This window comes from Cuculus canorus, chromosome 4 (genome assembly GCF_017976375.1).
Source record: "Cuculus canorus isolate bCucCan1 chromosome 4, bCucCan1.pri, whole genome shotgun sequence".
NCBI lineage: Eukaryota > Metazoa > Chordata > Aves > Cuculiformes > Cuculidae > Cuculus > Cuculus canorus.
In genome coordinates this window covers 47,200,394-47,221,324 of record NC_071404.1, presented here as the reverse complement: position 1 = coordinate 47,221,324, position 20,931 = coordinate 47,200,394, and the positions used below count along the sequence as shown (strand labels likewise).

Below are 20,931 nucleotides of genomic sequence, written 5' to 3'. Positions count from 1 at the left end.
TTCCACAGCAAGGTGACTTTTTTGAACTAGACTGGTTACTGTGTAAGAAAAATGACCCAAATGTTTACCAGTACTTTTCCTGATTCTTGCACCAGACAGCACTGAAGACCACCCTGCAGTACGGTCTGATGGCACAGCAGCACTTTTGACATACCAGTGCTCTACCTGTAGCTCATTTCCTCAGGAATTCCGCAAAATAACTGACTTACCTTGCCTGTGACTGCTGACCACACTTTCAGCGTGTTGTCATCAGAGCCACTCACTATTCGGTTCCCGCAGAACTGAAGGCATGTGATCACGTGGTCATCATGGCCTTTGAGCACCTGGTAATGAAGAACATCAAAAGGAGATTAGAAAGAAGCACGAGAAACAAAGTGTTCTTCTGAGTCATAAATTAGAGAATGCTAGAGTTGCTTCAATAACAATAAGGCTCCTTAATCCCATGTGTCAAGTCTAATTTACCACCAGCTGGGACAAAACCAGGTATTTTCCTTCTTCCATGGAGTGATACTGCATTGCTTCGCAAGTACACTTACAATTATTGTAAGCCACCCAGAAGAACCAGAAGAAATCACTAATAAAAGTAGGCTGAATTAGTAACTGGACATCACTCAATTCCTCTTCAGGTGTTTGACCTCTTTATTTTTCAGTTGAGGCTTTTTTTTTGCTCAGACTTCTACCTTTTAAGAGTTGTTTCAGTCTTGAACAAAAAAAGATGGGGTTGTATTTGCTGCACATCTGTATTTCGGTGGTCAAGGCTGACTATATCTATTATTTTCTCCTTACCAGCCAAGCATTGTGATCTGTTAAATGACAGGTGGCACCAAAGTAAAAAACTAGAAAACCATTAGCTCAATTAAATACAAACAAAAGTGATAATTTAATGTGCTGGAAATAGAAGTGGGATTTTCAATGCTTGATTTGGGAAAACTGCAATTCAGTATATTTTACTGCACTACAGCAAAAAAATCCTTATCAGAATACATAGCACAAGGAATGTTTTATTTAAGATATCTGAACACTTTTCAAGACGTTCATCAAAATGAAAATGGGCATTTGGATAATGCCTGAGGCTGTAATTTTAATAATAATTCCAAGAAAACTTGATGTGGTGTATCAAAGCAAGAAACACAGAGCCGCTGCCAAGGATGTACATAAGTCACGGTCAAATAAACAGCAGGATATAGCCATAGGTTTTCCATGGCAGTGTTCTTATTTGCATTATTTTGTTGCATAGTAATCAAGAAAACAGGCAAATTGCCTTAAAAGGCTATTAATATGGGGTTTTTTTCATGTTTCTGGCTGCTTATTCAATACCAGGTTTGATTAGACAGTTCCTATTTTATTTGACAAAATGTCCAAAGTATTGCTTCATATCTTTGTGTTGGAAAATGTGTAATGATAAGATAGCAATATCATTAAGATATTTTAATATTAAAAAAATAGTCTTAACACAGAATGAAGCTGTGGTCTTATGCTGCTCAATTTATAAGAACATGTATAAAAACAAAGCATGAGGGGATCACAGAATGTGGAGCATTTTTATGATGCAACACGGTCCAGCTCTACAAATATATAGATGTATTTATATATTATATATGTATGTCTGTTTCATTATAATTATATCCAATCAAGTTTCTGAGATTATCTGTCTCAAAGAGACTGGCATATGCATAGGGATTCACCAAGCATTACAAAAATTTTTAGAACAGCAGTGAAAGAATTCTTGCTGTATCACATTTTGATTTGCTAATAGGGTGCTGAGACAGTAATTTAAGCCTGGGGTAAGCTAAAATACAAATAATTTTTTTTTCCGTAACAATACATTGCTTTTTGTGCATGGATAGCGTAGCTTGTTCAAAGACAAAAGATAACCTATGAGTTCATCCTGCTTTGTTCATGGCACCACGCGCACAGCTCAGAAACTTACCTTAGGCGATTTAAGTTCTCCTCGCCGCCAGTTGGTATCAATCCTGTGTTGTCTAATGTAGGCGCTTTTCCACGGACTGTGTATAAAGCCTGGTTTTATTACTTTCCTCCTCTTGATATGTAATGGTTCATCAATCCCTGAAATGAATTTTAAAAAAAGCAGGGAGAGATGAGGCCACCCTTAAGACAGTAATTTCTCTCCCTCCCAAATTTTCACAGTGACCGCTGACATTAAATACTGCATCGACGTAACAACCTCCCGCACGCCAAGATTTGCATTATGTGTCACTGGCACCACCTCAGCTCCTCAGCTTTTCATACTCCATCTTTCTTTGTCATTTAAGCATAATCATTACTGTAATTGTGGCTGGAAATGCTCTAGTTCATCATTCCTTGCTGGCAACCTACTAGCTTGGTTCTGAATTCCCCTATGTGAGGCAACGCAGCAAAATACTGTCTTTTACAAATGAGTATCGCCCAACAAACTCCATAACCACTTGCATGCTCATTTTGAAACCTTTCAAAACATGAACCTTTCTGTCTGTGGTTCTCCTCTCTGATCACCCATCTTCATTACGTTTAAGTTCACTGTGACTCTAGATATTAGTGATCTCGTAACTCCTTGCTCGATTCAAATGGCTGTGTGCTTTTGGCACTGTCCTCTCCTGGCAGCAATTTAAGTATAGCTATGCTCATTCTGAATCAACACTTACGCAGTAGTGCTTTGTTTTAGCCTTGCTACTACACACTTCTCTCACCTGTCTCTTGTTTTTTCTATGCAGCTCCTATCTCCACTGCACCTCATTGCTAGCAAGACTCTTGTCTCTTGCCAGTATGTGGATTTCACTCTTCTGCTTTAAGCCCCTTCTCTGGCATATCTATCTGTAAGTCTCCAATTAACTGCTCCTTCATATTACTGAGCACCTCACTAAGTCTAATCAGACTACAATACTGTTTCGTTTGTATGTGCTCTCATGCCTGGTCACATTTATTTTTGTTCCTAAGCTCACAAATGTAGGCACGTTTCCCTCTCAGCCTTCTCCTTTTTACTCATTCTGTCCTCTTAATGCGTTTTCACTGAAATTTGTAAGAGGAGAATCCTAGAAAAGTTTTAAAAGGTTACACACGTGGTTTCCATTGGAAAAGAAAACTAATTAATTTAGGTGCCTTTACAAATAGCCAGCTACATTCACACTGTCGTGTTTTTTTAAAGCCTTTGCATCGACCTCTCACAAGTTCTTGTCTCTAGAATCTGAGACAGCCTGGAGAAGTCCTATGTTTGCCTGTGTCCAAGAATGATACTGCTCTGAGATCACATGCATCTGCTCCGCACCCCAGAACAAACTCCTTGTACACAGAAGTCCCCTACAAAATAAAAGCCTACATTCTTCATGTACTCAAATATGTGGCTGCTTTCCTGAGAGCCTTTTGTTGCCCACTGACATTACTGCTGAACTGCTGTGTCTTCTTGATTTGTATTTTAAAGACAACAAACACCTTACATACTTTATAAATAAGATGTTAAAACCTAACTCTGATTTCAGTCCTAGTACTTCATGGATTATTTCTGCTTCTTACTTTCAACAGAGATACGTACCGCATAGCTCAAAGCATCACTAGCAATAAATTTAAAGTCACCTGAACGGCCTTTAAAACTTTAAGCTTACTTTGTAAATGAACTGCACTTTTAACAACAGCAACACTTTGACCATTACATCCATCTTTTTGCTCAGCCTTACCCTCCTCTTTGCATTTCTCTCTCCAGAGAAGATTATCTTCAGCCAGAATTCTCCAGTAACGGCATGTCTGAGCTGCCTGCAGAAGGTCCCTGGGTTCCAGGAATGACAGCACATACAGTGCCAGCTGTAAAAAGAGAAAGTGTATTCTCTGCATTGCTTTTGAAAGGAAAAGCGAAGTAACTTAAAGTATTATCACACATCAGGGGATGAAATACAGAAAATTGAAACAATAAATCATTAAATAATCTCAGAACCTTAACAGAGCTACAGTTTATTCCACTGGGTACATGGAAGTATAACACCTATCTTAAGTAATTAAATCCAAACAGATCACATCAGAAATGACTCCTGTATTTGCAGGGGAGGAGATGTCAGCTGAAATCACTATTATCTTTTTTCTTAAAATGTAATCAACATTATTTTGAACCATTAACGAAATTATTAGTAAAACAATTATGTGTCTGTTATTTTAGCTAACAACTATGCTGAAAGTTATTTTGAGAATTTAACTAGAAAATACAACAGTCACCATGCATGCAAATAGAAAAGTATGTTGTGATGAGTAACATCACCCAGTAGGCCTAAATACAGGAAATGCTACACGCACTTGAGTTCAGAAGCACTCGGCACCCTTAGGAAATGCTGCATACGTATCACTCATTTTCTGATTAGAATGCAAACATACTCCTAAGCGGTGTTACAGGGAGTTCTATGGACTGGGATGCAGAAGGATTGAGAGATATTAAGATGCTACTTTGACACTCAACACACTATGTTGCCAAAAACATGTGGGAAACCCCAATAAGCACCAGAAGACAAAGATGAACTTTTCCATATGACAAAGTTAAACATTATGGTGAGAAGTCACACCTCAGCAGACCAAGCTAAGCCACATGATCACAGTGAGACCCCCAAATCTCCATAAATATCTTCAGATATATTGAAGTCTTAAGAAAGAAAAGAGGCAGCAAAAACACAATCCAAAATACAGGCACAGCTACCCTTAAGCGTATGGTGACCAAGTACAGCTTTTCTACTTGACAACAACAACACGTCTCCTCACTCATGGAAAACAGAAGTGTAAGAGGCAGGAAAGTCCCTTTAATGGCTAAAAATTCTGCAGAAAGAACAGTATCAATGGGAAGTGATGCAGAAAACTACTAACATGCTGGAAGCAGTGAGGTCTTTGTCAGTAACTAATAGGATGCAAAAGTTGTCAAGGAAATCAGATCATCCACTTTTACTTCTGCTTGACATATCTTTTTGTGTTTAGGATTTTTTATTTAATTCTTAACTGGAGTTACAATGTATATAAATAGAATCTGCCCTTCAAAGCAGCACAGACTGAAATTCAGTAAGGAAGTCATAACCATAGGTTGTTGACCTCAGCAGATTTTTTTGACCTTATTATGTGAGAAACATTTACTTTCAGTAATCTAGACCAGGCAGTGACTGAGCAGGAAACAAGAATTCGGTATGCCAGAACCGTTTGCATTTTGACTGCACACACACCTTGTTTGCAAGCCATCACCTGCAGCTCACATTGAGCACGTAGGACTCCACAATTGAGGGACCTGTGTCTTAAGTTATGCATTAGATTCCACACGCACCTCAGCCCATAAAGCTGAGGAATCATCCTTTCATCCCTACTCAGTAAGGCAGCATTTAGGATATGGTGTAAGGCTCTCTATTACAAGAGCAACAACTGTACTCATCCTTTTAAAATTTCTACCTTAATTTCTGGTATGTAAAATGTTCAAGAAATGCTGTTTCTTAACACACATCAAATGATAGTCCTGCATGCGGCAAGACTCAGATGTGAAAGAGATCTTTCCATTTTTGCTGGATGCTCCTTAACTGACAGCAGTTTGTTTAAATACCACTTGTCCTGTCTATACAGATGTGGATGCTTGCTAAGATCATGTTAATTAAAACCTGCGAGCCAACTGATTCTGAAACAGGTTACATACAGGTGACATTTATTTTAGACTATATTTATGCAAATAGTCATCAAGGGTCAACACAGCCCACAGTTGACTTTAAGATTAGCAGTACATAAAAGATGATGTCCCTTTCTCTTAGCTCACGGATCGAGTTGTAAAAGAATTTCAGGTAGCAAAGATCCAACCTTTGACTCAACTGTGGCTACTCACTACTGCAGCATTAATAACACCCAATATTAAGCAGATTCTTGCCTTATCCTTTACTCACACGCAACAAATGTTCTCTGGCTAATTTCAGCAAAACTTATCTGTTGGTTTCTAGACCTGGTTTTCACAAACAAGTAATTTCAATAATTATTTCTAAAGTCTCAGCAAGAAAACAGGAGTATTAATTTCAGATTAATTGTTTGACTACATGTTTCCTCAGGAGGAAAGCAAACATTTTCCTGGTTATTCAGCAATTAAGTTACTCTCTGCATTGCTGGAAACATTTTTGAAGAAGAGCCCTCCTGTCCAAAGCACCTTCTTTTTCTGGTTAGGTAATAAAATCACTGCATCGCATGCAACAGCACTGAAGACAACTATAGATGTTAATGCAGAACGACAACTCAGGAGAGGGTGTCTTCACAGGATGCTGACTTTGATAGTGAAGCCTGTTTACAGAATTACTGACCTTAACAACTTATTCTTGCCCCCATGTCTCAGTTTGTTACTCCCTACTGCAGCCAGGGTAACTACCTGGGGGCAGCATCGCTTAGGAGATCTGAGTGAAGGAAGATCTTCAAAAAGGAGAGGACATGGTGGAATTAGCTTGATGGGGTTTCTGTTTAACTCGGCTGATTTTGGTGACAGTGACTGGGGGGTCACTGTAAGCAAAAATTACTTAAGCCAGTTCCACTGGTGAAAGCCTTTCATGAAGCCAAGCAATATTGACAGTATTCTGGTTTCAAGAGGCAAGAATAAACACTAAAATGTATTAAACAAATTAAACACAAGTATCTTACAATGGAGTCAAGAAACATCTTGAGAAAGTTTTACAGCTAAATGACATATCTTTTCTGTGAAGAAACTGCTAAAATTGAAATAATAACATGATCATCAGTAACAGCATAAGTAGATCATTGGTTGCACTTGGATTAGTTTTGCCACTAAATCTCGCAAAGACAACTGAGCTGTGAGCTACTTTTACCAATTCTGCATTAAATTTCCAGATTTAACAGGTGTAGAAGTGACAAAGTATCTTCTGAAGCTATAAAGTCCTGCTTCCTCCCTCCATGCCTCTGGACTAAGGCTGCTTTGGGCAGCTTCTCTAGAAACACAGCTGCCACATGAGGCCTTACTGAACTCCTCCCGAGATGTCCTTTCCATTGATGAAGGAGGCTGCCACAGGAAGTGCTTCTGTGTGCACCAAGTTAATACTGGTTACATAAATTGCTTCCAACCTTGACAGAGGCCAACCCGCAAGGGAAGGCTGTGACACTTCCAGACTTGCGAAGATATGACAGTATATAAAAGCGAAAAAGGGTCTTGTACATCTAAGTATTCAAAATTAAGTAATGCACCAGAAAAAACATCGGGTACAGACTTATAAAGACTTCAGCCCTCATGAAAATTTTCACATGGAAAACCCAACATGCAGTAGAGCTGGCAAAACAAAATAGACTACCCTCTTGCCTCCAAGTAACAAAAAAAAATCCAATTCCCTAAGATCAATCAAGGTCAGATGCACCGTTTCTATATGAAATAAAACACACTAATAATTGTAACAAACCTTTCATATCCACTGTCATGTTCTAGTTGTGAGGACACCAAGAATTACTCTCTTGTGGACAGCATTTAGTTACAGAGGCTGAAAGCCAAATCTTAGTTTCTCTTTAACCTGATACAACATGGTCTGATTTGCAGCAAGGGACTTACTGTAAGATATCTGGTTGATTAGGGTTTGGCTTTATCCACAGCGAGAAGGGCTTCTCTGGGTTTACCTTTGCAGCTTTTTTTGGTAGAGATTTTAGGGCTCAGTTTTATTTAAAGTGAATTTAAAGACAACATTCACATAAAACCCCACCCTTAAAAGCATTAAACAATAACGTTTATACTTAGAGAATAGTCTGCAGAAAGGTCTTGCATCCAGAGGAAATTTGTGTGCGTGCCCTAACAGAATTAGTTCTCAAAACAAAAAGCTCCACCATTTTAATCTGGAATTACAGGTGCCACGCTATGGCAGCATACCACACTGTGGACCTCTAACAGTTTACATCACTAGGTTGGCAAAACCAGAACACCGTAAGCGGCACAGAAGTTTTTAAAAGGTAGTAGCTGATGCACTACACAGTCCAGTATTAACTTGTGTTTCTCACCTCTTTTGGGAGCAAAGAAATGAAGTCTCTTTGAAACTGGGGCTCTATCACTTGCATCATGTGTTTTACTTGTGTTGGTTCACAACTATCAATCAGTTCATCTAAAGCAAGTAATTTCTCTGGTCCACTCCAGCTCTGCAAGGCAAGAAAAGAAACAGTAAGCTCAGTTTAATATACTAGTTTGGTTTATATTCATAAGTGCCATTGCTTTGCCAAAAAAGCAAGTCGAGTTTCTTTGTTGAGCTATATACAAACTCCTAAAGAGCATATAAAAAGCCAGCAAGATAAATGCTCATGTTAATTACACAAAAATGAAAAGTTAATCAACTCAAAATATTGAAAACTGCTACATTGATTCATAAGCTAAGAAAGGATTTGTATACACACACACGAACAGATTAGCAATTAAATACATAATAATATTTAATCATAATAATTTTTAATCATAATAATTAAGCTTCTTTTGAAGTTGATGAAATCTACACACATATTACTGACAATAAAGGGGTTGCAACAGTACGCGCTCCCTCTTCGTCTTTCTCCATTGTGCATTCCAGTGAAACGATTCCAGTTTTTAACCTTTACTGTCCGTCCAGCAGACCAAAAACTTTAAATGAAATGAGAGGAAAGAAAATAAACTTTCTCTAAAATTACATTACCTTATTGTCTGCTCATTACTATGGCATGTCCCAAAGTGACAATGCTGTAATTTCAGCATCCTGGCTATAAACCAATGTATATTTTGTAACTATCAATTTACGCTTGAATAAACAGGGAATTTTGATTGGTAATTTTCTTACTTCACATTTTCACTAACGGGCATCATAAAATCTGAAGATTTTAATGTGGTACACATCTGAGAGCACAGCAGATTAGCAGCAGCATCATTTGTAGAAGAAAATTAATAACTGAAGATACTCTACATCTGAAAAACATGTCTTAAATTCATCTGTGCTCATCAAAGAGTTTTGATTTGTTATATGAAAACAATTTAAAGAAAAAAATAATTTCTACAGGAAAAAACAACAGCTACCACTAACTGATTTAGCAACAGAATTAGAGCATGAATAAAGCCTTAGAGAGGAGAGAAAATGAGACATCACGGTTTCTGAGAGTAGATTCACTTTCATATTCTTGAATGTATTCTAGAGTGACATTTACAAGTAAATTAGCACATACAAATGATATTACAGTTACCGTATGAGGCTAACTGAAATTCTACAATTAAGATTTCTGTACTAATCTGCCATGGATCTCCAGGCCTCTATCACTCATGCTCTAAATTTCTGTTTTCTGCATTACGTTATAACAATTAACTCTGGTCTCCGCAATACTACAGTGTTTGTATTCTATATTGTGACATTTCTACAGAACAATGAAGCAAGTGAAGAAGGTGGAATTTTTGAATGCAAATGCAAAGCAGATAAATACCCTGCTTCACTCAACACAGAAAGATCATCATGTTGCACCATTTCTCCCTAATTAAAATGTCAAAATACTTAGAATGTCAAGAAAAGTATCATTTACCCACATGAGGACCGGCCTGACTTCCAGGTGACCCCATTCCATCAGGGCAGTGCTAACAGCTTTGAGCTGTCTTAATTCTGTACTAAGGCCCTGCTGGGACAGCGGTGAGAAAGCAGGCAGTATGTAGCAAGCTTGTTCACACCAGTTCCACGCTCTTGCTCTACAGCAAATGGATGGCACACAGCAGACAGTCTGCCCTAACAGAGGAGGGGAAGGAAGCTCCTACGACCTGCACTTTTCAAGACATTGTTGGCAATTGCCAGGATGGTCTAAGCTGGAAAGAAAATATCTCCCCATCCCTAGGCGTGTATGTAGTTTGTCATCATATGAAACGAGGATTTCTGTGTCTCATAGTCAATACCTCCAAATATTAAAAAGAAACAAGACTATCTCAGCATAAATTGCACCAGTGCTGTTATAAACAGCTTTTATTATAAATTTCTTTCAATACAAACATTTGCATCAGAGTGCAGTTCTCCATAAATCATGCACTGAAGAACTGTTTATCTCACCAACTTTCCAAGCGCTGTTTGTTTCACTAACCCAGAGCTTAGCTGGTGTTAGGTACAAACGTCTGCCATCTTCAATCTCATTTGTCAGCGTGTTTGAATTTAGGAGAATTAAAAAAAGGGGAAAGTAATACCTGTGCTACTTCCTTATGTGAATTTCCAAGGCCAGTCTACCCTTTATTTATAAACAGCTACATTTATTAAATTAGAACAACTCAACTGGGTTTTGCTATGGCAAACGTTGCTAGCAGTTATATACATGATACTAATAATTACACTGTACACTATCTCAATCTGTAACTCTTTTATGCTTAGAGATTTCCGGGTTTGAAATACAATAGATTTGAATAGAAAATGAAAAGATTCAAGAATGGGAAAAATATGCTGATGACTAAAACCAGTACTCTTCTTTCATCTGTCCATTCTTTGTTAGAGGGTGGTTGTCGGCAGCTTCCTATGGTTCTTTTTAAGCAATCAGCTGCTACAAAACGTTCTCTCCAGGACACTGTCCCCTTAGTCTTTCACTTAAGCAAACAAACTTCCAGCTACAGTCAATAAGGGTGTCTCTGGGGAAAATGTTTGGCAAGGAAAACTGGGATGTCAGCCTTGCCAGATGAACACAACTGTTTGTGTTAACAAAGGCAAGACTAGTAAATTAGTGTTTCTGGGCCCCATAGTTTGATCCGTTTGCTAAAAAAATGCACATAGCACACTGAGCAGAGAAAGGATGAAATCAACTCGTGGCTTTGATGACAAACAACAGTAAACAAATGTTGCAGATGAGAAGAAAAAGCAAATATGCACTAAATAGTTTGCAACTTTTCAGACATTGTAGATGACCAGAGACTTCTGAGATGTTGTATAGCATCCAGATACCTTGGATTTCTACCAGGTGATTGCTTTTCAAATTGAAGATCCTTGAAAAGAATATACTTTAGCTTTGAAATTCATTTGTTTAACTGGTTTTCCTTGTCTTCAAAATTTAAGTTTAATATTAACGTAAAAGTAAAATAAAGCTTTTATTATGGGCAAGGGTTCCCCTGGAAAAGTCAGTTTCAGCGTTCACACACACACCCCTTGGAAAGTCAGCAGGGACTGCTGATACTGCTCTTTGAATGATCTGAGAGTCCTAAACAAACATCATTTCCTCATTCAGTAATGCAGTTGCTGTAACCATGCCACTACCTACCTGAAAACTACCCCTTCTTTTTCCCCTTGGTTATTATGTTTAAACATCTGTCTTTTTCAGACATGCAAACCAGCTTTATAATCAATATAAACGACAGCTTTGCTGCTTCTACAACATCCACCTTATCCCTGCTGTTTGACCTGCCACCTATCTTTTACCATCTTTGGTTTCTGTACCCTCCGCTCTTCAATGATCTACACTTTTCTACTGCACAGCTCTTATCTGACAGCTCCAATGTGTACAATTACAGTGTGAAGCAATTAGATCCTTTTTCTATTACAGGTATATTTAGGACACCTATAGGAAATAGTTTCATTTCAGGGTACTGTTCTCTGTCACCAAGTTCTGCAAATGGAGGATTCTCGTTACAGTGACCTGCAGAAAGGGACCTTCTGGTTCTTGCTTCTGTCCAACTCTTGGATCAGTTACTGAGATCCCTGCCACCCTCCACCTCAAAGGTATCTCGGTGTGGATAAAAACAGCACAAAAGCAAAATCCACTGAAAGAAAGAGTGCCCACATCAGCAGTTTGTCATAGCAGGAGGGGTTCAGGAGCAGTTGGTACTGAAGCCCCCATACTAACCCACCCCTAAAACCCAGTCTGGCCCCTGGGCTGGACACCAGCACCACGTGTAACATGAACCTGTCTGTATACAGAGGAGCAGTGACTGGCTCAGACCTTTATGTCCCTGCTATGGGTCAGACAAAGTAGAGTTTCTTTTGAAAGGAGTTGTTTTTGTACCAGAACTGCCCCGAGACCCAAACGAATGGGAAATAAGAAGGGCTGATCAGGAGACCTGCTGCAGGTCTGCACAATTCCTCTGAAACAAACTGATAGCGGTGATACATCCAAAACGTGGGGGTGGTGCGTAGTTGTGGTGCAGATCTCTCCTGTTCTGCACATAGGGGTTGTACAGAAACATCAAATCCTTGGCCTAGTCCCACTACAAGACACAGAAAAGAAAATGCTGCAGTGCTGGTTATGATACCATCTTTATCACCTCCTTGACTTGAGGTGGACTGGTCAGTTGTGCATTTAAGCATTCATGAGCGTCTTCAGAAGAATAAGAAATGGAGAATGGTGACTAATTTGAATTTAGGTGGCTTGGCCAAGTATTTATGTAAAAGCAAGGAACAGTACACTCTTGCCAGCCTGAAATGGCAAAAGCATTTTGGACCATATCTACACTGCTGAGAAAAAAATGCTTCCAATTTTAGGTAAAATAATAGTTTTCACTAGCTACTCAAAGTGATTGCCTATACTTGCTGTGTATGGAACAACATTTCAACGTCAATATTCCAAGAAAATGAAAATTTTTTATCACAACACTTTCATAAATCCCAACGCTATAAGTATGTGAAGTAGGAAGAATAAAAAGAGAGAGAGAAAAAACTCAATAATTCTTAAAGCAGTACCATCTCTGGCTGAACTTAGCATCCAGCTGATTTTTTTTTTCCCTCATGGCAAGTGATTTGGTGACTTAAAAAATATATCCTGTTTCAAATAAAATAAAACTTCTTATAAAAGAAAAATATCTTGTAAAGATACACTTGGGCATTGGGTTTTAAAAATCTTATAGTGGATATTAAAAAAAACGAAGCCAAGAGCCACTGCAAAACAGAAAAAATATGGTATTTAAGAAATTAAATGGTCTGAACCTATTACAATGCTCTTCTATTTTTCTTTCCAGACTAATGTTTCATGGAAATCAATATACACCTTCATTTTTAGAGGGGAAGCGCAACTGCACTTCCAATCCTTTCTCCTTTCTGTATTAGTTTTTTGTCATTGTCAAAATAAAAGCCTTAGATCAACTATAATACATAACAGCAGCAATAACATAAAAAATGAACTTAAAAAAACCCCTAAAGGCCATCTTAAGCTTTCTCAATACTAGAAGGGTGGTCTTAATCTGCTTTTTAATTTGCAAAGATAACATAGCAGTAAGACTGAAGGCCAATGTGCAGGTGAGAGACCTCAAAACAACCGAGCCCCACTTGCTACTGCCAGCTTCCATGCCAAAGGACAGTTCTACCTTGAAACAGTGCCTATGTCCAGCTACCCTGGAAATTTAACTCTAAAACTAAACGGAAATATATTTTCATATAAAATAAGGCAGTGCTATAAAGAGGGCTTAGCAGGCATACAGTACATACAGAAGAAAGCTCTCCTGTTTCTGTACAGGACAAATTTTGTATTGCAAGAATGATGCTACATGAGTCATTGAATTCTGTCCTTTACATTACTAACCCCAAATTTGGGACCCTAAACCAGTAACGACTTCACTGTAGGCAAAACTTCCATGGGCTTACAGACTTCTTTTCCTTATCCTGACCGAACAGCAGATAGCATTGCTTTTACTGTCAAGCATGTGTGCACTACACTCTCAAACGTTTCAGCCTTTCATAATCTTTGTTTTTAGAATACGTAACTCTTGATAACTGGCAATCTTATGTGAGAAAACACACACTGTACATTGTAGATAACAAAACAGCTTTTGCTAGTACAAAGGCTTTAACACTACAAAAAGTTAAAACACAATGCAGTATTCATTATCATATATACAAAGTACCATTCAAATATGATTCTTAGGGGTTAAAAAGACATATTTCCATGAAGTCTCAAAAGATACACCATAATAATTAAATCTGAATATTTTTAAGAAACTGAATGATGTGCACAAGAATATCTTAATTCCAAACTTCCACTGTTTTAAGCAATTTTATAATTTGTATGTGTAAAAATAAAGAGGGAAGGAGTTCTACATTATTATTTTAATGTTCAGAACTGACAGTGATTGAGATCAATGGTATTATGTGGCAGCATGAATCAAGCCAAAAGCACACTTCTGCCTGCAAAATTGTATGCTCGCTACTGTAGCTACAATATTGCTCTTAAACCTTTGCCTGTTACAGCAGCTGAAACAATGCCTGTGTTAGTTACTTACAGCTTTTGAAAATGTTTTCAGAAGGAACAGTTGATTAATCAAGATAGGAAGACATAATATTTCCCTTTTTTAAATCAATGACTAGGACTCATCCCTGCTTCTTGAAAATACAGAGCAAAACTGTACAGGAAAGAGAGTTCCATGAGGCAGGTTATGGAACAGGGGCAGATGCCCGCCCCTCACTGTGTCTGTATTAACGTACACAAAATTGGCTTGGGTGCTACGAGGATGGTGTCCATGCAGATTTCACTTTCTACCCATGTAAAAGGTGCATATCAGCATCATTCACACCTTCTCTTTTGTCAGATTAAGTTTCTTGCTGATGGCTGTTAGAAGAATAAAAACCCTTTCTCTTCTCTGTTCAGTTGTGTACGCATGTTCTGGCTGACACTGCGCTCAGTACATAAGGATCAGTAAAAACACACATTGAATTTCCTTTTAATCTGTTTTCACTAAACTTTTCTTTCTGTTTTTAGAAACCACCAGACTTATGACAAATGTAGTGCTCTACCCGCACTGTAGTAAACCACACACTCATGCTTACTAGTCTCCAAGAGAAAACATCTCAGGTTAGCCTGAGGCCATGGAGACAGCTGTTACATGATGGGACACTTTGCAGAAAATGTGAAAGCATCAAACAGGAAAAGTTACTTTATTAAGACACCAGAGAAAGCTGTTACTTTTTGTGAATCCCTACAGTGACTAGCTGAAACACGGAACCGCAATTCCTTAAAGTTGATGCCCATTTGTTTTTGCAACAGTACACAAAATGAACGACAGAGACACCCTGGGATGTGTAAAGAGGACTGCCTTTACCGAAGCAGTCTTTCACTTAAATCACAGAGGTAAACTCTTTCAGATGTTTATTTCTCTAAGCGCTGGTTACCTGAAACATTTTCAGCCATTCCTGAAGGCCTGTCGGCGGCTGCACAGATGTGATGCGTCGACGCTGCTGTCCCTGGCCATTGGCTGCCCTCAGGTCCCCAAAAGTTGTAGGTGTGGCAGAGCATGGCACCAGCCCCGTAGTACTGCAATACAAATAAAAAGTGATAGTAACATGTAAAACACTAAGGAAAATCTAGAAGCCTATTGCAGAAAAACATCTAGTACAGTAGTTGCAACTATTACTTATATGCTTATACTTAACAGTAATAACATGAAAACCTGTTCTACTGATCACTGAAGGCATGAGTCAATTTTATGAGAAATAAAATTTAAGTTACTTTTGAAAGATTCATCAGTGACTGAACACTACTACAGCATATTCGAAAGAAATAACGTTCCTGACCAATTCTGGGAGGAGAGTGCAATGCTTGTGGGAGGGCTGACGCTGACTACAGGGGAAAAAAAGCCCATAAAATGGTGTAAATTCAAACAAGATGGGAAGCATCGTGCCATCAGATCACAATTGTTATGGCAACTATACAGCAAGAAGTGCAAGCTTAAGGTGTGCATCCAGAGCCTACCACCGCTTTTCCATGTTTATAGAATTATAGAATCACTAGGTTGGAAAGGACCTACTGGATGATCAAGTCTAACCATTCCTAACAATCCCTAAACCATGCCCCTCAGCACCTCACTCACCCATCCTTTAAACACCTCCAGGGAAGGTGACTCAACCACCTCCCTGGGCAGCCTATGCCAGTGCCCAATGACACTTCTCATGAAAAATTTTTTCCTGATGTCCAGCCTGAACCTCCCCTGGGGCAGCTTGAGACCACTCCCTCCTGTCCTGTCCCCTGTCTCTTGGGAGAAGAGGCCAGCCCCCTCCTTTCCACAACGCCCTTTCAGGTAGTTGTAGAGAGCAATAAGGTCTCCCCTCAGTCTCCTCTTTTCCAGGCTAAACAACCCCAGTTCCCATAGCTGCTCCTCATAAGACTTGTTCTCCAGCCCCCTCAGCAGCTTCGTTGCTCTTCTCTGGACATGCTCCAGAGCCTCAACATCTTTACCCCACAATGCATCTGACTGGAACAGCAGCAGCTATTTGTGTGATCTGTACCATTCTGGAGTAGTAAGGAAGCAGACTATACCATCACTCAAACGCTTAAACTTAATTTAAAAGTAATAACATGAAAAACTGTTCTACTGGTCACTTGAGGCGTCAGTTCCCTCATTTTCACAAGTTTACCTGTTTTTACCACTGCATTACTAATCCCCCAGATACTAAACCTCCAGGGAAACAGGGATCACCCTTCAAAGCTGAAAAAGTACCACACTGACAACAGCAGACTATCTCTAAAGATGCAGTTTACAAATTCTCTTTTCTTGCTAGAGTATTTCCTTCCCCTCTAGGCCGCACTTGTGCCTTCTGACTGGTGATGTAGGAAGCGAGCTCAGAGTCTCACCTGTATGCAAAATGTGCTCCTGCTGCTTCATTGCCAAACACACACAAAAAACCAACAACCATCTATTTTTAGCTCTTAATACATTTTGTTGACAAAGAGCTAGCAATATCAAGCAGTTCTAGGGGCTTAGTTGTTTGGAATTGCGCTTTGAAACACTCTATACAGCATTTTGAAGTTTGAGTGTTGATGGAGTGACATAGGAATTAAAGCGGGGGGGGGGGGGGGGCTAGGGGGGAAGTGAAGAGGGAAAAGGAGTCAAAATGCTCCCTGAATTAGTTTGATTTTTTTCATTCTGACGTGTTAAAAACCAGCTCACTCATATGGGACGGAGGTTTTAAAAGAACTGGGATTAAGCTGCTATTGTAGGAGTCTAACGAAATACAGCTGACTGGGTTTTCTTTTTTTCTTCTCTTTTTTATTCCCATAATGTAAAGTACTTTGTTCACAGATTGATTATCAAAGTTGTTATTCCCTAGCAGGAAATTTGGAACCTCAGTAGTGTTTGCACAAGCACAAAAATGTTAAATACAGTGTGAGACTCCAAAAACCCCTTCGCTTTTGCGTATGATAAATCCAGCTTTTTACTAGGTATGAGCTTCAGGGTTTTGCTGACTTTTCAGTGGCTACAGAACAGCTTCAAATGATGCACAGCAAGTTCCTTTTAATATTTATCTTATCATAATCTGCAAATACTTCACTCTACTCATCCTTGTTCTGAAGGACAATCATAGCATGTTCTAACGTTTACCCAAACTGGTAAGGAAAAGTAAAGATTGGTTTGAATAGGCTTATTTTTAACTATTAATTTACTGAGTAGTGACAGAAACAGAAGCTAATATTAGAATACTCTTGTTTCACAGACGAAGGTTCTTCTTAATGACATTTGTTTATTGCCTTTACCTGTTACAGGCAAAGAAAGTTCATCAGGCCTGTCAATTTTAGAGAGTATCTGTTCCTAGGCAAAATGGAAACAGGAGGCACAAGAACTGCAGCACTTGCCTAAATATTATTAAATAAAACATAAACAGTTTAAAAGAAAGAGGATCAGATGTTACTTAAAGATTCTTTTATGCCAATAATGACTCCAAATCCAAGCAATGTCAATTGAAAGCATGTTTATAATAAAACCCAGTTTACAGTTTATTCATTTTCACCACCTGTACAGAGACTCAGCAGAAGGCCCACCATTTAAAGCCCAAAATAAGGCTCTTACAGTTGGCTTATATTGGATCTGAGCAATATGAAGCCTTGAGCTTGCCCCAGCAGAACAGTTACACTTCAATTTCTTCTGCTGTGAACTGGTTCTCAGTCAAAAACTAACAGTTATTCAAAACAGAACCTAAAAGCTTCTTCCCTCTGACCTAAGACTGAACCACAAGATTCTTGTTGGTGCTTTATTTTTCCTGTATTCTCTGTTGTTCTCCTGAAATAGCCAGTCAGGTTTCTGCACAAACTGGACAAGTCCAGCGGTTCCTCTGAATCTGACAGACACAGCTGATGAAAAGTGTACTTTCTTTGATGCTGAGCTGTTTACTCCTGTGGGAGCAGAGAGGACAGTGGGTCACCTCAAGAACTGGTGGCCAACAGGAGAGTTCTTCCATCAGACTGGTTCAGAAACTCAGAAAAGCAACCAACTTGATACTCGAGGGGAATGTGGAAACTGCAAAATGTACTTCTCAGCAACAAGACATCACCTCTTTCTCTCTACTGAAGTGTTTAGTCATCTGAAAAGCAACCCTGGAACAGTCTCTCCACACTGCCCTAACTTTTCAGTCATCGCCTGATAAATCTCTTAAAGGATGAGAAATAAAATGCAAGTTTCTTCTGAAAGATTCACCAGTGATTGAACACTACTACAGCATATTCAGAAGAAATAACATCCCTGGCCAGTTCTCAGAGGTGAGCTCAATGCTTGTGGGAGGGCTAATGCTGACTACAGGGGAAAAAAATGGTGTAAATTCAAACAGGACGGGAGGCAAAGTGACATAAGATCACAATTGTTACGGCAACTATACAGCAAGAAGTGCGAGCGTAAGGTGTGCATCCAGAGCCCTACTGCTTTTCACATTTAGGAGTGCTTTACCCCACAATGCATCTGACTGGACGAGCAGCAGTTATTTGTGCGACCTGGTACCATTCAGGAGTAGTAATGAAGCAGACTAGAGCCTGTAATAATTTCATATTGTGGATAACAAGTACGTGTGTGTTCCTGTTAAGATCAGATGGTCTGTTCTGCCTACATAAATTTCCATTCTCTCATTCCTGTTACCATAGCAAAGTGATACATTTGATCACAGTTTGTAATAGTCTTAGGGTTTATCATTACGTCCGTTCTCAAAAATCTGATTGATTTTATTCCCAGGAATACGTCGACCCTCAAAAATTCTCTGAGTAAATGGGTGTGCTATATTTAGAATAAAACACAAACCTCAACTGAAGAAATGCAAACCTGGCTACTTCATTAAAACTCATCTTCAGTTCAGGTAATCTAAATTAGGTAAGCAATATACGAATGCTGATACCATCCTTTCTTCGCTTTACAGTGCTTTCACATTAAGAGGAGCCATGAATCAGGCTTAGCAGCTGGAGAGACGGGATATACTCTAGAGTCAGGATCCAGTGATCTGTTATTGAGTTTAATTACCTTGTGTATTCTGAGACTTTGCAGGGTTTCTTTCCCAGAGAGAAAGAACGGACCTCGGAGCCATGGTCCAACTTTCTCTTCATCTGTAAGGTGAGAGAAAAAAGAGCAACAACAAGGATTTAGTTACATGACCAGCCTCATTTAAGTGCACTTCTGTAAAATTGATCAATTTTTACCTTTAACATTGAATTTCAACAAAGCTGACAAGATGATTTTCAACAAGATGATTTAAAGCAACATTTTAGCTTCAACGGTATTTGGTACACGTTCTATATCGTGCACGCATATATTATTGCTATTCTGATGTTCAAAACCTATTGAAATTACATTCTTTTAATTTCCAGATTTCAAATGTTAAGAATTGGCAGAACTCTGCGTCGGTTTATTTACTAAACTGCTCTCTCTATTCTCCTGGGAGAGGAGGGAAAGAACTAAACCAACCCCCTTCATTCTTTGTGTTCAAGGTTCATTGTCAAGAGTCTCATGGAAATGGTTAAATTTTAGGTAGCCTGTCTGCACTACAAACCACATATTCATTTTATGGCCTAAAAAAAAAATTAAAATATCTTTTTTTCCTTTTGTCTACCTTTTTCAATTAAAGTTGTACATTGAAAACAGTTACAAAACTGCAGTAAAACTGACTGACAGATGAACCAACATTTTTACAGGAAGGGTAAGGATGAAAAACACTAAACCTCAGTCCTGAATGTCACCCGCAATTAGATATGATCAAAACCAAATAATGAGCAGGGCAGCTGCTAAAAGGGGAAGCCAGTCTGCAAAAAATCACGAAAGAGATGGAAACCACTGAAAGCTATATTTATCCATTCAGTCAAATAAAGATTACTTTCTACATATTTGGGTAATCTTTAACCACAGGCTTTTGGACTCAATGACAGATAGGCGAGCCAAATACAATTTCTGAGATTTTTGGTGGTTTTCTTTTTTTAAGACGTGATGCACTTGAACACTTCAGCCAGCAGAAGGATGCTTACTGCTGTTTACAGCTGTGAGCTGCAAAATACATAAACTACCTGTATAACAATTCACACTTCAGTCTGACCATTTGCTCCCTATTTTCCAAATTTCATACTTTCATACGGTTTAAAAGCTAGCATCTTTCTTGCACCACCGATCTGATCTTTTCTAACACTGCATTATAACGTAGTTATTTAACGACTGACTGTATCAGTCTACCTGCCTAAAAAAAGAGCACCATACAGGATTCTCTGAAGCTCACAGTCCATATACTTTCGTAGCAGTTTTTGTTTTCTTTCACTTTTAAAATACCTTTATGGCTTTCCCTACAAACAGTCACTGAAGAGCTTGTGTTTTGCTTTATTAGTGATTACAATAGAAAGCTAACTAAGGTTAACTGGTCCCGGTTTTACAGCAACAGCTACAAGGCAGCCAGAAGAGCCTGCCTTGTAGCCGTGGTTTCTTGCTGGTGCCTCACATGGGACACTCCACAGCATTTCACCAGACAGGCACTCGGCCAGAACCGCCCCGAGCGCTGCCGAACCACCAACCTCAGCCGTGCTGCTTCCCCGGGAAGAGCAGCCCCCCGCGCTTCCCCCATGAAAACCAGTTGTAGGCATCACTGGGAAATGACGGATACCATCTTTTATCACCGTGCTAGATTAGCCAGCCACCAAAATTGCTGGGAGTGTAAAGTAAGACGTTTGAGCACGAATTTTGGTATTTGATGACAGACTTTCCAGAAAGGATTTTTCCCGTTCAAGGAAGATTCTTATTTCCAGCTTGCCTTTCTGAGAGGTTATTGGCATCGCATCCCTCTCCTG

The 20,931-nt window shown here is 39.1% G+C and overlaps 1 protein-coding gene across 3 annotated transcripts in view; it reads right to left on the bottom strand.

Moving 5' to 3' along the window:
* The window catches only part of FBXW7 (F-box and WD repeat domain containing 7), a 178,858-nt gene that overhangs the window by 11,369 nt on the left and 146,558 nt on the right, over positions 1 to 20,931 (bottom strand). For all 3 annotated transcript variants that reach the window (XM_054065389.1, XM_054065390.1, XM_054065391.1), the window contains 6 exons: positions 19,130 to 19,212; positions 15,027 to 15,168; positions 7,969 to 8,103; positions 3,669 to 3,792; positions 1,931 to 2,067; positions 210 to 323 (listed from right to left, as the gene is read on the bottom strand). In XM_054065389.1, the coding sequence (XP_053921364.1) occupies positions 210 to 323; positions 1,931 to 2,067; positions 3,669 to 3,792; positions 7,969 to 8,103; positions 15,027 to 15,168; positions 19,130 to 19,212 (735 nt within the window). The remainder of the gene's footprint in view (positions 1 to 209; positions 324 to 1,930; positions 2,068 to 3,668; positions 3,793 to 7,968; positions 8,104 to 15,026; positions 15,169 to 19,129; positions 19,213 to 20,931) is intronic.